The 18,220-nt window shown below is 38.3% G+C and overlaps 1 protein-coding gene across 3 annotated transcripts in view; it reads left to right on the top strand.

Moving 5' to 3' along the window:
* The window catches only part of LOC145984035 (SRSF protein kinase 3-like), a 143,529-nt gene that overhangs the window by 36,812 nt on the left and 88,497 nt on the right, over positions 1-18,220 (top strand). Inside the window, exon 1 of one of the 3 annotated variants that reach the window (XM_083117370.1) lies at positions 1,506-2,030. The exons of the other annotated variants lie outside the window; for them this stretch is intronic. Coding sequence (XP_082973496.1) covers positions 1,657-2,030 — 374 coding nt within the window. The 5' untranslated portion in view covers positions 1,506-1,656. Of the gene's footprint in view, positions 1-1,505; positions 2,031-18,220 lie in introns of those variants that run through there. 3 annotated transcript variants of the gene reach the window in all.

Consider the following 18,220-nt stretch of genomic DNA (forward strand, 5'->3'; position numbering starts at 1 on the left):
ATAGAAATATAAATTAATGTTTAAAGAAAACCTCATTTTTAAAATAATCGTTAAATTTTGGCTGCTCATATCTCATATTCCAGAGAACGTTTGTAGAAGTTGCGATATCTGCTAAACGGTAACTGCCCCAACTCGTGTGAAAATGGGCTTAGAATTTTATCTGCAGTCATTTTATGGTTTGAGGTTTTAGCCTTAATATCAAATTATCCCAGCTGCTTCTGTGCATGAAGTGGACATCAGTTGATAATTCAGACAAATACGGATCAACTTGAATGCAAATGCCATGAGTCTTATTGGTACAGGATGTCATTTCATTCACCAGCATTATACTCAGCTACCAAACCAAAATCTCTCTTCATTGCCTGGATGGAGTCCTTGTTAACATCGATGGCCCTTGACAACTAATCACGTCTCTAATAAATTATCTGCCTCTTTGAAGCTCTTGTAACGTATGAGCATGGTACAACCAACTTCCTACAAGCCATCAGCATCATCTGCAACTTAAAATAGTTTAATTTATTACTGTGTGCTAATCCAGCCACACATCTTACCCATGGACGTCCGCAGATTTTTTTCCACGGGGGGGGGGGGCAAACAAGAAACATTTTCCCCAATAATAGTGTTGTTCCCTCATTGCTTAAATTTTAATTTATCATATTCATGCAATAAATAACATATATTATTGTGACTGGAATGAAATTATATGTTAAAAAATACATAATTTTGGTTGACTTTCATTTTCCAGGGGGATGTCACAGCCCCCCTTGCCCCCCGTTCCTGACGCCCATGATCATACCAAGCACAAACAGGACCTTTTAACATTAAAACAGCTTTCTCGTGTCAACTGAATGAACGCGTGTATTGCTTGTACACTTGTTTTCTAAGAGACATTTACATTCCACAAGAGCCGGCCCCGTGGCGGAGTGGTTAGCATATCGTGCTACGACGCCAGGGCTGCCGGGTTCGAATCCCGACTTGGGCATGGATGTTTGTGAGCGTCCATTCATCACGTCATCACTTATCCCTCTCTTCGCAAATTAGCCAAAAGTGGCACAAAACCGAAGTAAAATAAATCAAATCAATACACAATTTGTAGAGGACGTTGTTATTGAGATAGGCTGAATGTCGACCTGTGTCTTAAACTGATGCAGGCATAGGCAGCTTGTCACTTTGGTTTGGTTTTGTTTGGTTTGAAAGCTGCGATAGATTGTTAACTAGGATCGCATGCAAAATTAATTGAATGCACATTAACACCTTGTAGTTTGTTTTGTCAGATGATTTGTGTGCTCAGATGAGGACAACTCTAGGCTTTCTTGCAGTAATGACCTTTCGTACGTACGTTACATGTTAGACATGCATGTGCGATTTTTGCATTCTGCTTATGCCATCTACTGGCGATTTGCCCCGCGAGTTTTCTATTTTGGGGACAGCTGAGCGCGTCCAAGTTGAAGTTCGAAGAGACGATGCGACTTGATCGGACGCAGGTTTTTGACGTAGCATTTTCTACGTTCGCTCGTCGGAATTTGTAATGTTCGCACCTAGAGCATGGGGTGGGCAAGGAGCAAGTGAATAGTGCACGACGATGGTAACATCAGAGTGGTTGTGTTATGCTATCCATGCCGGTTGTTAACAAGACGGGAGCAGTTGGTGCCCAATATGAGTGGTGATGGCGTCTGTCTTGCCTTGCGTGCAAATTGGTCGAGCTTGGACGAGAAATCTCACCAAAACAATAATATGCGGTTGGAGTGGACCGAGAAAGATTCGCAAGCAGAGAACTTGGATGCTTTGTCCACGATTGCTTGTACTCCGCACCTACTGGAGCATTGCACCCGCTGCCTTCTGGACTTGTTAGGATTTACAGCCTTTGTTTTGCTTCTTGCCCACATAACCAATTTTCACGTGATATGTGCTGCGTCGTGTACACATTGGCACGCTTCCCCGCTGCTTGAAGATGAGTGGTGCGACGATGAGAACGCTGACAGCGACGACGACGACGACGACGATGATGACGAGGAGAATAGTGACTCGAGGTAAAGTGCAAAGTATATTTTGTTGTAGCTATCGTAGATGCTAAGTAAAGTTTACTAATTTGCATGTATTTTCGTGCATTGAAAGGTTTTCTCAGCATCATAGTATCTTACGGTGTCTCCTCGTAAGACACTATTTCACGAAGGAATCGCATCGATTCAGGGCGCTGCTCTCATTTGGCCACTGACCAGGAAGGTCGGCGATAAGAAATTGGCGGTATTTTAATAGTAGACAGGTGCAAGTTCCTTTTTTCCCCTCAGTCTAAAGTTGGGGTTTGTTTACAGGTAGAAAGCGCAAGTGGTTATTGACAACGACCCCGAGACAGTCTTTGATTCCAAATTGTTTATCCTCAATTACAGTGCACTCATAAATCAATTTATTGACATGCATTTTTATAGTTTATTGAATCTGTTTATGTGCGTGCGTGTGGGTTGGGGTGCAGTGTCCGAATTTAACAAAATATAGAGAGGAGGCCGAGAATTTAGAAATGTTTTTCCATATTTCGATATTAAGTATAACAACTAGACTGAGGATTTATATGAACTAAAAACTAGGAAAATATGCATGCAAAGTAAAAATGAACATGAGCAGCAAATCAATTGTACTTACTGCAGAGTAAGAAGTGAAAGTACTTTCTGCACAAGCAAGCTATTACTACTTGCAATAATTCATTTTGCATTATTCAAAAGAGGATTTTTCAATTCACAGGTCTGTTTCCGTTTATCTGCACGTATTATTATGTAGGTTGAGATAGATATCCATACAGGATCTGATGCAGGCCCTGTATTTCACTCTTTTCCTATTTGCACCTAATTTCCTCAAAAAAATTGCCAAAATTATAAAGTAATAACGTTGTAATATCCATGTATCATCTGTATACAAAACGCACTCAGCGAACTAATATACTAATAGAAGCGTATTTTACGAAGTATGCATTGTATAAACATGTTTTTAAAGGACATTCGTATTTTAAGAATATGGATTTAGCAAGAATTCAATAAAACACGTAAAAAGTATCCTGAACTTAATCATTAAACTGTACCGTGCAGAGGAAAACATTATCTCATCAGTTGTTAATTACTGACCTGATGCATTCGCACAAGCCAAAAGAGAATTCCGATAACAGTTATGCCAGGAAAATCCCAACAATGTAATGAGGCAGCTGTTAATTACAGCCCTTGTATATGTAGCTCATGAAAAGTACCTTAAATTTGCCACTGATGATCATCACTGTGCCGGAGAGTTTCACTCTACATGGACAAAAATGCCGATAACAACGTATGAGGGTAAGGAAAGATTGTTTCGAAGACACTAATTGAGATTAGAAAGTAAAGAACGTTGTGTGTAACATGAAACACCACTCCGTTAGGGTAATCACCTTGTAAACAAGGGGTCCAAGGTTCTATTCCAAATGCAACCACATCTCTCAGTGGTTCGGAACTTACTTGAAACTGTAGGCTCAGTTTATCTAAACATAAAGTTACCTTCAAATCCCCTTTTCAATTACATGATTTTGTATGTTTTCAGTGTACTATCAGCCGCAAATATATTGGTTCACGTTCATTAATTTGTCCATTCTCCATCGGCATTATTTATGTAACAAAGGGAGGGAGAGACCCCATGCACTCTTCCAAAGTATTTCATGTTTTGGGAATATGAAATGTGTAAAATTTATAAATTGAGATGTAAGAAATAGAGATATTTTGCCTAAATCAGAATTGCTTTACTGAGACTTATTCAGACATTCCAAGGAGTTGGCTGTCTTACAATCTACAGCTGGGTTGTATGTATTCGGTGCAATAACTTGTTTAATATACCTATATTTTTTGTATGTATGATTTCGATACTTAAGACTGAGACAAGAAGAAAGCTGAGGTTATGTATCGAAACTAAACTGAGAAGAGGCAGGTGGCTTCCACATTTATAATGAAATGGTAGATAGTTGTGTACACTTTTTTTTGTATCACTGAACATGGGAAAATACCATAACGTGTGCTCGCTTATCAGCAGGGCTTTCTTTACATTTTTTAAGAGAGATATTCGCGGAAGTCACTGCAGTGCGAATAACATTATGTTTCTGAGCCGATACTTTGAACTGACTACATACTGTAATCCATTAATAAAACAACGTGACATTTATAAAGAAGCAGTTTTTTTCTCGCGACAGTTGCACCAAATTTTGCGGAAATCTGTGTATCCAATATTATCCATGCACCAACGTCTGCATATCCTACAGGATAGTGTGACTATAGAACGGTATTGATGATTAAATTTAAGCCAATACCAAAACTTAAATCCGATATTGTAAATAAGAATACTTGTCATGAAGCCAAGTTACATTGTTGTCGGTTTTTTAAAGACTAATTTTAAAAATACTATCATGTTATATGTAGAGCGCATTCCTCCCCTCCCCCCTCCCCATAACCTTGCCAGCGTTTTCTGGTCATTGAATAGACGCAGTACCAAGTCCCACGAAACTTCTGGCAGCAACTAGAGCACCACTTCGAAAGAAGCTACGAATGGGGTGGTGGGTTGCTCAGATCAGTTGCTTATCTCAAAGAACATTTAACATTATGGCAGTTCGCCTTGGAGGAACAGAATTGGTAGCTAAAAATAACCCACCTTCGTTAAACTACCAATGCAATGACTGGAGCCTATGCTATTCAAAAAGCGAAGCGAAACTAGAGTCGAGATTTCTGTAGGTTTTAACCGAGATACTTGATTTCCTTTAATTCGCCCTGGTGTTTGTGAAATCCTACTGGCTTCGGTCAATATTGCAAAATGTTTGCTTTTTAATGAATTTCCCCTTGCTTCAATTCATTGATTGAAACAAACTAGTCCATATTGCTGAAACACTACAGTGACAAGAATACCGTCCTAAGGGAAGTTTATGTTCGAGGCATTGTTTGCTACGTTTTATGACATCAGGATATTTTTCCTTTCATTCACATTATGCGAATTTAATGATTTTTTATGCACCTTGCATGATTGAGAAGCGTTTCTGTTTCACTGTCTTGTAGGTATACGAAATGATTTGCAAAGTTGGCTAGTTTTGTAAAATTTGATATTTTGAAATTGAGTTGTTTTTTTAAGTAACTTATATATGTATAATTATAAATATTTTGTGCACTTTAGTTGACTCCCAATCTTTCGTGTTTAGTACGACAGTAACTGTTTACCAGAATGTGTTTTGAAATATCGCAGTGTACATGGTCAGAAACAAGTTAGTACTTACGTATACCAAAGATACATGTATGTTCAAACGTTACTGGAGACGTTAATAGCGTCTTAGTATCAGTTCATGATGTATTGTTTAGCGTAACCAAAGTCTTGTTCAAATGTATGATAAAGGGTCTCTGTATTCTTCCCATTGCAAGGAATCAAAGTAGGAGTCAACGAAAACTACATTGCTCCTTACAGTCTTGGTTTTAAATGACACAACCAACAATAGTGTTGCAGACGAGACGAAACTTTGGTCTGTCTCGTCTCGAAAATGTTCGTTTGTCCCGTCTCGTCCCGTGAAAGTAGTGCGAAATATCATGCCAACAAAAGTTAAATGTGAGAGAATCACAAAATGTTATTTTCGAAAGTGGGTTAAACCTTCAAACATTGTGCTCACTGTATAGTGAAAATAAATAAGGTTCGTTAGTCAAAAAGGATATTAATATTTAAAATACAGTTTGTTGATTACCGACAGCTAGGTAGTTTACGGAATGTCTTGTTGCTTTTCTGGCTCCCATCCACTATTTATCCGTCGTACACTAAGGGAGCTCTCAGACTGAGGCAACACGTCACGTGTCGCTTGTAGCCCGTCGATAGTCACTTCGATCTGAAACCTTCCTTTCAGACCGAAGCTACAAACGACACGGAAGTTTCACATCGAAGCGACAAGCAACACGCCCCCTTCAATCCACGAGAAATCATTCACCGCGCATGTGCGAGCTACAGACAGTGTGACACGCTCCGCTTGTCGTGTCTCTTCTGTTCGAAAGGCTGTGTTTATTTCTGAAGGTTAGTTTCCAAGAGACGTGTGTCCCTTCCGTCTGAAAGTTCCCCGAGTGCGTGTTCTTTTTCATTACTGCTATAATTCTTTGAAGCTGTGAAATATTTTCCTTGAACCTAATTTCTATCTGTATATTGAACAACTTCTGTACGCTGTGAAAATTGCTTTCTTTAAATTCTAAGCTTGCCGCTGCGGAGCAATAAAAAATATTTTTTTAAAAATGTGTGGTTAAACAAATAATAAATTTTAATAAAAATATAGCCCGAAATTTTCTTCATACAGTTTAAAATATGTCTTAAACTGGGCAGTTCTCTATAACAGAATTTTTATACAAAAATAGATATCTGAATTGGTATTTTAACATTACAGTTGTATCTTGGGGTATTAACATACAGTTATTAGCCTTTAATAAATTGTAGAAATTACTAGTAACGCTAGGTTTCGAAAGAGTATTAAAAATAAGTTTAGGTATTCATTCACTACTCTTTGTAGGATACCAAGGGTCCCGGGTTCGAATCCCGCTCGGGCTTGGTTGTTTGTGAATGTCCATTCATCAATTTCATCACTCATCCCCATCTTCGCAAATTAGCCGAGAGGCACAAAACGCGAAGTAAAATAAACTCAATCAATCTGTCTTTGTAGGATACCCTTCTTTAGACGTAATATCGCTGATCTACTTGATTCCAAGGAAACTACTTTATTCCAATATTTTCAACTGATTAAATACTTTATATTTTTGATATTTATATATATATATATATATATATATTTTCGACTTACGAGACGAAACTTTTCAAAAGCCGTCTCGTGAGCAACACTGCACAATAAGCTATATGTGTCGCTTGTTGCATACGTTTCACTCAGGCTGGGTCATTTTCTCAATAGTGCATTGTGCTTCTGCATAATGTCGCCTCGGTCTTTTGGTCCCACATGCGCAGTGAATATTTTTTTTTACAGCCTGGAGGGGAAAATGCAGATTTTTTTTTTAATCCGTTTTGGCGTGTCTTTATGTTCGAAAGAGTCAGCGTTAAAGCCACTAGTGCGTAAGCTCTTTGCTTTATCCAAATTGCCCTTGTCACTTTGGTGTGAATCTTCCGTCTTGTTTGTGTGTTACTTGTCACTTGCCATTTCGGTGTGAAATTTCCCTAAAATTGCATATCACAGCCTCGCAGCATCCTAACGCACTGCATTTTTGAGAGGTGAGGAGTGCTAGGCTCCCAAAGAACCATAGAGGCGACCACGGAGTCTATATCCCTCAACAGGTGCTCTGCAAATGCCACCGCGACCTCGCAGTGTGAGAAACAATACGCATCGCGCAGCATCATTGTGAAAGTACCAGCCTCCCATGCATCTTTTCTCAAAAGCCGTGGCTTCAGAAAGTGTTTATTACACCTTGCCGTAAATGAAGCCCCGAGCATTCTTTACAAGTCAGTCGCTTAACTACAGAGAAACCTGCCTGAAATATATATGGCCTTTTACGTGGTATATTTAAATGTATGTCTCGTTGTATAAATTGTAAATGTAAAATAATAGCAAGCAACTACGTAGTTATTGATGTCAATAATAACCGGTCTTGCAACCGAGAGAACTGAGCAACTGGTTTTTGTGAACCTGCAGGATGACACCAAGGAAATGTCGTTAACCTTCTACCATGCAGGAAGAATTCACTGGACCGGCGGGAATAATATCGTACATTCCTGAGAAAATAAGGATTTAGCATTTGAAACGGAAAACAAGTTTTCATCAAATAACACAAAATAATATACAGCTTCACTCACACTGGGAGGTACTTGATACCGTCGACGTCATCAGCGTTTCAAAGTCAACATATATCGTTGCGGTATCACTGACAGTCAATTTCGACTCAGGTAAAATAGCGGAAGCGAAATATCTACCGAAACCAGGACTGGCTCGGTAGCTCAGTTGGTGAAGCAGTGATACGGTAATCCAGAGAACCGGGTTTGAGCATTGCTTGAGCCTTCATATATGCTTAATTTCTACATTTACACATGCGATTGATACGATAGGGCTATTTCAGTTCTTGCTGTGTTGCTCTCTTCTGTATTATGTGTGTCACATTATACAAGCGTGCCGAAAAAAAAATTGTTTCGTTGAAAACAACTTTCATGTATTTGCAATTGTACATTTACGTTCTGCATATGAGATGTTTAACTGCAGAAATTTTGCGAGCTAAATATCCGATCATTGCTCGACCCTGGTTTCTTGAGGCAACTGAGGTTGTTGAGCTTTGACCTGGACTATTTTATAATTGATTCTTTGTTGCTAAGTGGTGCAAAAGTGGTAAATAAAAACACACATTCTGAGAAAGTTCAAGGTGTTGGCTTCACTTGACTTTTCTCATGTATTGCTAATATTTATTTTCAATTCAAATAACTTCCATGGTCCGAAACCATGTGTCCTGAGTCCGAATCCTGAAGAAAAAAATATTTTCTCATCCAGCAGGACATCCATCGCTCCTCATCTAACTTTATTTTAACTACGTGCTAAAGCAAGATGATGAAATTCCCCAAAGAATGACTCAATCCTACATGAGGTCATATGCATGAATCCACGCCGTGATGGGTGTATACATCAACGGACTGGATTATCATCGAGAGAAGAAGCCGATGGGTAAGGACTGTCTTTGTCTTCATGACTCAAGAACATTATTTTAAGCTCGGACTTCTAATTTTTGTATGAACGAGAAACTCTCTTCTTGGTATCAAGCACATATTTTTTCTTTCTCAGCATCAGTTGCAAGATATATTATGAACTTCCAACTCCTAATTGTATGCTTCGTGCTAAAATCGAGTGATTCCATGAATTGCCAGCCTTTCCTCGTAGAATTGTGTTCCTGACTGAAAAAAAAAAAAAAAAAAAAACATACTCTTCAGTATCCAGATGATTGCATTTGAAATCGGAAGCTTTCCTGAAAACTCATAGCATGCAGGTCCATGAGTGCATGTATTAAGAATTTTTAAAATTGTTTCATTAAAAGTAGATTCGATGAGCCGCGGTAGCTCAACTCAGCTAAAAGAAATTAAAAAATAAATAAGAAACAAACAAAAATAATAGAATAATAATAATAAAAAAAAAGTTGGTAGAGCATCTGGCTACCACGCACAAGACCCGGGTTCGAATCTCTGGGGCGGATGATCTGGACCAGGAATTTTTCCAGTCATTTCCCTGTTTATGCGCGGCTCTGAGACCCACCCAGTCTCGTAAATGGGTGCCGGGAGGTAAAGGCGGCCGGGAGTGATGTGATCATACCAACTATGGCCAAGATCAAGAATATGTGGAGCTCTATACCTCCACATCACCCCATATGCCTTCATGGCATGTGTGCACACGCAAAGGGGTACATTTACTTACTAAAAGTAGATTCGAAATGTGGCAAAATTTCTACATTCGGCGGACACTTTGAACAGATTCTGTAATTTCCCTGTATTTGTTGCGTTAGAGTAACTACGTAATTAGTGAGAGAACGGTACACACATCCATGACTTGCTCAAGATTCGAACTCAGAATAGCTCATTTCTATTAACCACACCATGACACCTTTATCACCTAGATTATTTCTTTGATACACCGTTTCTAGATGCGAGTATGGCCACGCCGTGATGTATTCTGTCTCTATGTTCGCTTGTTTATACATAGTAATTGTATTTTCCTTTTCTCGGATTAGACATTTAACGAATTAACGAATTACTGAAATAAGTGAGTAGGTCCAATAGCTGAAAGCTGCAAGATGCAAAATTGAAATGGGCGATATAATAACTGGAAACTAATTTAAAATATTGCAGATTCTCGTTGCCTCAGATCCTCAAAATGAATTAACATTTATTTTTTTTAGTTTTTTAATTATTTTACTTTAAAAGTTTGTTTGTGCTCTCTCTGTCTTTGTGCGTGTGTCTGTGCGCGCGCCTTGTTTCTGTCCGCGGGTTACAGTTATGAATATTAAAATTTTCTTCCAACTTCCGGGTTTTGGTTTTCAAAACCTTCCTAAAATATTTCGTGAACATATATGTGCAATTAATTACTAACCGTTCAAACAATACACGTATTTCCAGGGGATCGATTGAGGGCATAGCAGGGCGAGTGCATGACTACAGTCGGTAGCTTGTCAATAGCAAAAAATGCTTCCTGGTGAAGAAGAATGTTTGCTTTATATTTTTCACATTAGATTCGCAGTTTATCATGCAGTGAGTGAATGAAAATGACAGTAGTAACTTAAGGAACAGTGACAATGTTACGGGTAATCATAATTTGGACATGATAATGCAAGAATACTTTCTACGGCACAAATGTAAATTGTGTTTTGTACACAACTTAATTTCATCACTTACAATGATTTACTGTACACTCTAAAAAAATATGCAACTGAGTTGCCACCAAAAGTGGTGTAACACCTTATCGGGTGTTAAATGCCTCCATACTTGTTGTGGTGTGTCGTCAAATGGTGTAAAAGGACACCAAAAATGGTGCTATACAACGCCAATTCCGCATTAACACCAAAGAGAGTGTTCTGTGAACACCACCTTTGGTGGCAAATCAGTTGCACATTTTTTAGAGTGTAGTAAGATAACTCGCTCGTGTTTGACACGCCCTTCAAACACCCGAAGAGAATTAAATTGAAACCTGAACTGTGTTTTATCATTTCCAGACTTTTGTCGCAGAAGCGTTTTCACTCATCGAAAGTGACGATAATCCTTGAAGCTCTGGAATTTGTGGGTAATGAAACCAAAACAGCAGCACAAGGAGAATGGAATGAGAACTGGCGTCAGACCAATAACTGCTGCATCCCACATCCATATTTATGGAGATACGTAACACACTGCAGCCAGCTGGCAAGGTTACCGCCGACACCGAAGAAAGTGGCCGTGGCTTTTAATAGCTATCACAAGTTTCATTGTGAAAACAGTGCTGTGTAACGAATAGTTAAAATGAGATTAGAACAATTAATCTCGGGTACACAGGTGTAAGAATGCCAAGCATTAACTTTTCTTTGAAAGCTTGCGAAGGAAAATTTTAAGTGCACGCTGCTGTGTGTAGCAAAATTACTGGTATCAGTTTATGAATGACACAAAGCTCTATCGTACAGTAACAGTAAAACAGGCCTAAAGATGCAATAGGTTGAAAGATCTGATGGTTTTAGAATGTACCTGAGGCTCTTGGTGTTAAAAAAAAAAGAAAGAAAGACGTTATACAGATAGACGTTGTGCATTGTCACAATTTGAAATTTTATTATTGGCTTTTTTAGTTCCAATTTTATCGATATTACCGTATTGTACGTCATCGGCATTTGTCAAGTTGTGTTGTGAGCATGAGTGCTTCAACCCAGTTGCGAGAGCAAACTGTTTGTTTTAATAATTTTGGTAATTCAGCATCTGTTCGGAACAACATGACCTGTTCGAGACTTGAGCCTAGAAGCTCAAGTCGAACTCGCTTGAGTCGAACACAACGCGCTAGGCAGACTCCCTGATAAATGGCTCTTCAAACCGTGGAGGTTCGCCGAGACAGAGAAATATGTATGTTTAGGCACTTCCTTAGTCCTAAAAATAAGTGAAAAGATAAGAGGTGAGAGAGGGGGCGGATACATTATGCTTTAATAGCAGGATTATCTTCATGGATGTACACACTTGTGAACCACTTTTCTTCCATGTGTTTATGCATCAATAGGCTAATTGTATTAGGTTTGTCAGGTTCCTGTGGCAACAACATTGCACCCCTCTTCCTCTTTACATGTGAATTTCTTCTTGTATAAAAATCAAGTCGATGAGAGTCTTGAGCACCCGAATACAAACTATAACGACATTAACAATCTCATAATGTTTTGTTAATAAACATGAAACAGTTGTATTTAACGCATGATTTGGGCACACACACACACCCTCTCCTAAAAAATGTTTAATGTGCAAAGTTCCTTGGATTGATTGATGTTAACTTAGACTATTTCCACCTGCCGACTAATACCCAAGAGCCTTTTATAAGAAACGGAATTTTTGATATGCTGTGTGAAATAATTCGATAGACTAGAGCAAAATTCATTTAATTCGCATAGTATATTATGCTATAGGCGGGGGGGGGGGGGGGGTAGCTTCAGGTGGGCGTTACATTGATAATCGTGGCGTCGTGGTCGGAAGAACACGTTGCATTCACCATAAAAACATATTGAGTCAGTAATTACTATCCAGAGGCTCTTCCGTCTCTATTTCTGGTTTCTAAAAAGGCCACCGTACGATCTTGTAGGGCTCCTAGAGCAGTGTTTCTCAACCGCCGGACCCCGTCCCGGTACCGGGCCGCGCGAGTTTCTCCTGAAGTTAGCGACTTGGAAGCCCAAGCTGACGGCCACCTGGATAGATGACCTTTCGTTCAGGGTTCACCAGCGATAAGAGGAAATCCTTTCTCGCCAGTGTCCGTGAGAATTCAAAGCAACTGAGAGGGGACTTTCACCCGTTTTTCAGTGTCCGAATGGAACATGCCAATGAAAATCAGCACTTACCGAATAAAACGTATAATGATATTGACCAGAGGAAACCAAAAGATTCCATTAGATCCAGTCGTTGTCAAGTAATTTAAACCAAATTTTAAAGTTACATATTCATTAACGTATATAAGTTACAAAAAATAGCTATTTACGAGTAAAATTATTGGGATCGGGGCATCGAATTAAAAAGAATCAAAAAACGAATTTACCGTCTCCCTGGCTTACGAAGGTTGAGAACTACTGGCCCAGAGTATTGCGTTCGTCCCCATTTGCTGCCTAACCTCAAACATCGGACAGGAGACGCCATGGTATAACCAAGGGTGGCCAACTCCGGAATTTTTGTTTTGCGAATTCCGATAAGTAAAACCGAAAAAATCTGGAATTCGGAATAATGTGTACTTGCAGTGTTTTCCCTTGGTAATAATTATAACTTGCTACACTTAAGCTCGAATCGAAAGTTAGGGTAAGGACGGGGCAAACGGACACCCTAAGGATATATTGCAAAATAACTATCAAACTGTTTATTGAAAAATTACATTTATGGTCGATATAGAAAGTGTGAACATTGAGCTAACAAATAGTACAATGTATAATTCAAAATAATGAACGTTGTCCTCTAAATTGTTAAATGAATCAGTGTGTGTAGCAGTGTCCGTTTGCCCCGCCATGGCGGGGCAAACGGACATGTGAGAGGGGCAAATGGACACTAGCTCATTTATGGACTGTCATGTCTCTCAGAAGAAGAACACACAAAGTATGGGCCATTTCCATTTGCAACGCACTTTACGTGAGTAGTGGGATTTATGCTATAACAAGCACCACTTACAAGTGTAGAAAGGAAGAGCCCCCCTCCAGCAGATTTGCTTACACTTAAAACAAGCTCAACATGGGCATATGAGCTTTTTGCTCAAGTGTGGAACCCCCTCAATCCAAGATTTTTGTAAAAATGCCCTCAGGAATTTCTCGGAAAGGAAGAGCCCCCTCAGATTGTTTTGCCTATACTTACAAAAGGCACTTCTGTGAGATTGTTGTCCATAAACTTGTCAAAAATATGCCCCTCTTGATGGCCACACTTAAAACTAGGCCAAGACACACACACACACACATATTTACTTCCGGTTTAAGTTTAATTGGACCCCAGCCTCAACTTGCATATCACCCACACCCACCCACACCCATACATATTTACTTCCGGTCCACTTCCGGTTTGACTACTTCCGGTCCACTTGTGGCCAAGTTGTGGCCTATTTCTGGTTTATTTATATTGCATTATGCTGTGCAACAAATTATTATTGTTATTAAATTATTGAATTCAAACCGAGCCACGATTTTACCTACCAACTAGAAGTGCCTTCACAGAGCAGGTAAATATTCTATATACACCCCAACATGGAATATAAGAAAGATTTGATTCCAACTGCACCTCCACTCTATCAGGAAGATAAATATTTACCAAATGTTTCAATGTTAAAAAACAATCAGAATAATATCTTCCAGGAAATATAGATACCTGAACATGCAAACATATTTTGAAAGAAGAAACATTGCAAGATATATAAAATCAGACCATCTGTTGGATTGTTTTAGGGAAAAATTTGAAAATCTATCAGAATATGATTTTTTTAAAGTGCAAAATGAAACAGAGGCAAGATGGGTACTTAACAGTGATGTTGGGTTTGGGTATGTGAGCATAGAATTGGGTTCTGAATATGATGATTTTGAATCCAATACATACTGGCATAGAATTGATGCATACCTGTTGCATTGTTATTGGGGAAAATATGTTGCTTTTTTTACAAAAAGTACTTCAAGTTTAGAAAAATTTAGGTTTTACAAATTTTTCCATGATCATAGAATTTATACAAACAGCAGGGGGCCTGTTGATGACACAACAATTTCCATACTTGATGAGGCAGGAAAATTGGATGTAAATTCTGGTTTATATTTTAATGAGTTGATTATGTACCTGCTTAAAAACAATATCAATTCTGGCTCATTCAATACAAGATGGACTTAAATAATTCGAGTTTTTACACAAAATATTTTTTTTGTAGATGGAACCTCCACCAGATTATAAGTTAATTCCATGGATTCTGTCACACCTATTCTAATACAATTAATATCACAAGGCACGCACTGCATAAAATCATAATTCCAAGCGATGGCATGGAGTAATCATTTTTCCACGATTCCATATCATACATACTGCAATTGGAGCTTCAACAATTCGGGACTGTGCAATATATTGTCTACAAATGTAGGAAAAATTATATTGACTGGGTTGCATACAAAACTCCCAATTCAGGTTCCTGAAATTTGAAACAGAATCCAAACTGTCTGGAAGTTCATAAAAGTGAAGCCATTCTACAAGCGGGTCTATCTCAGCTTCTGCATGATATATTTGAGCAAGAGGTGATGTGTTTATAATATTTGTTGGTATAGAGGTTTGTTCTGAGTATCTTATCAATTATGAACAGCTCTGCTGCATGTTGTGATGATGAATATCTAGTCCCTAAACCTAACAGAGCTGTGCAGTGATGTTGTTATTGGGAACAGGATTCAAATCCTACACAGATTTATGGATAGGAGTGATTGCCATGAAATTATATCTAGATCCCTGTGCAATAATGCTGTTATTAGGAACAGGATTCAAATCCTACACAGATACAGATTCTTGCTGAGCTTAATAGGTGATTGTCATGGAAGATACTCAATATTTCTGCTGTTATTAGGTACAAAATTCAATTACACAGACACAGATATAATATCTAGATGCATACAGAATCTATAAATCTATACTCAATATCTCTATACCTGACAGATGTGCGGTGATGCTGTTATTGGGAACAAGATTCAAATCCCACACAGAAACAGATTTTTGCAGGGCTTAGAACTATTATGGATAGGTGATTGCCATGAAATAATACCTGACAGAGCTGTGCAGTGATGCTGTTATTGGGAACAAGTGTAACAGAGCTGTGTTTTCCATAAATCTATACTCAATATCCCTATACCTGACAGAGCTGTGCAGTGATGCTGTTATTGGAACAGGATTCAAATATACAGATTCTTGCTTAACTTAGAACTATGCCATGAACAAAACTGTGCGGTGATATAATTATTGGGAACAAGCTTCAAATCCCCGCACAATGCTGAGCTTAGAGTGAAGATACCAGTGATATAATTATTGAGAACAGGATTCAAATTTTGGAACTATTATGGATAGGTGATTACCATGAAGATACTCAATATTTTTGTTATTAGGTATAAATATTATTTCATTCAATTCTTCGCCTCCATATCTATAACATCTCTGTGTAATTCCATAACAGTTCCATGCTCAGCTCACAAACAAATCTCATCTAACAGTTCCATAACAGTTCCATGCTCAGCTCTGTGTCTGTGTGAGGCAAGCACAGCTCTGTTAGAGATAGGGATTAAAAATTATTTCATTCTTCACAAATAAATCTCATCTAACAGTTCCATGCTCAGCTCTGTCTGTGTGGGGATTTGTGCCTAATAACATCAAAAACAACACAGCTCTGTTAGTTCAATTCTTCACATCCATATCCATAACATCTCTGTGTAATTCCATAACAGTTCTATGCTCAACTCTGTGTCTATGTAGAGCAGATAGGGATATTATATAAATTTAAAAATTATTTTATTCTTCACAAACAAATCTCTTCTAACAATTCCATAGCAGTTCCATGCTCAGCTTGTATCTGTGTGGGATTTGTACAGCAACATTAGAGACAGAGTAGATGGGTATTATTCAATTCTTCACCTCCATATCCATAACAGCTCTGTGTTTATAATAGATCTTCACCATCTAACAATTCCCATAACAGTTTCATGCTCAGCAAGGCTCTGTGTCTGTGTAGTTTCATAACAGTTCCTGTGTGGGGATTTGTACAGAGCACAGCTCTGAGATAGGGGACTAACAGTTAGGGTATAATTAATTCTTCACATCTAACAACTATAACAATTCCTCCTATCTATGAGTGTCTAGATGTTATTTCATCCCTATGCCATGACAGTTTCAACTCTGTATTTGTGTGGGATTTAAAGCTTGTCCAATTCTTCACATCTCCCAATGTGTGGCATGAAATTGTGTTTTTTTGCAAAAAAAAATCTCAGCATGGCCCCTGTGTCTGTGTGAGATTTGAGGCCTGTTCCGGTATAGGTAGATTTGAAATAGGATCTGTGCCTCCCGGCTTGAGAAGAAAGGGACTATGCATATTGTTTTGAGGTGGGATCTGAATCTCAGCAAAAGCCTTAATCACAGCGGGGCTGTGTCAGGGATCATAATTGATAGGATATAATTGTATTCAGAACAAACCCCCCTATAAGATATGATAACTTTCAAGCTCTGCTGTTACAAACACTTCTCTGTATACATACTGGGCTATCACTATAATAATATTTGCCACATGTTCTGTGATCTTGTAATAATTATTCCTGTCGGTGATAAAAATATTGTTCAATTCTAACTAGTTCAATTCTTCACAATTCCATAACAGCTCCATGCTCAGCTAGCAGATAGGGATATTAAGTATAAATTTAAAAATTATTTCATTCTTCACAAACAAATCTCATCTAACAATTCCATAACAGTTCCATGCTCAGCTCTGTGTCTGTGTGAGGCAAGCACAGCTCTGTTAATAAATTTCATTCTTTCCAATTGTATAATTGAGCATAGCAAAAAATCTCAGCATGGCCCTGTGTCTGTGTTTGAGGCCTGTTCCCGGTATAGGTAGGTACAAATCTGGCAATCACATAGGATCTGTGCCTCCCGGCTTGAGATATGCACATTGTTTTGAAACCTTACTGGGTGGGATCTGAATCTCAGCAAAAGCCCTAATAAAATATAATTTGGATGTGTTTCTGTATTTTTCAAGCTCTGCTGTTACAAACACTTCCTTGTATACATACTCTGCAACATATGGGCCATCACTATAATAATATTTGCCACATGTTCTGTGATCTGTAATCTTGTAATAATTATTCCTGTCGGTGATACAAACATTGTCACAAATTTCCTGTCTTGAGGAAATATCAACAAGGCTTATTCTTCACAAACAAATCTCATCTAACAATTCCATACTCAGCTCTGTGTCTGTGCGAGGAGGATTTGTACCTAATAACATCAGTACAGCACAGCAGCTCTGTTAGAGATAGGGATGATTTAATTATTGAAACATCTAGAAATTATTCTTCACAAACAAATCTCATCTAACAATTCCATGCTCAGCTCTGTGTCTGTGCGAGGATTTGTACCTAATAACATCAGTACAGCACAGCTGCTCTGTTAGAGACAGAGCAAATAGGTATAAATATTATTTTATTTATTTCTTCATAACAGCTCTGTGTCTGTGTGAGGCAAGCACAGCTCTGTTAGAGATAGGGATATTGAGTATTGAAACATCTAGAAATTATTTTATTCTTCACAAACAAATCTCATCTAACAATTCCATGCTCAGCTCTGTGTCTGTGTGGGGATTTGTACCTAATAACATCAAAACAACACAGCTCTGTTAGAGACAGAATATTCAATTCTTCACAATTCCATAACAGTTCCATGCTCAGCTCTGTGTCTATGTAGAGCAAAACTGTTAGAGATAGGGATATTAAGTATAAATTTAAAAATTATTTCATTCTTCACAAACAAATCTCATCTAACAATTCCATAACAGTTCCAT

Source organism: Lepisma saccharinum, chromosome 2 (assembly GCF_977018435.1).
Source record: "Lepisma saccharinum chromosome 2, izLepSacc3.1, whole genome shotgun sequence".
NCBI classification, from domain to species: domain Eukaryota; kingdom Metazoa; phylum Arthropoda; class Insecta; order Zygentoma; family Lepismatidae; genus Lepisma; species Lepisma saccharinum.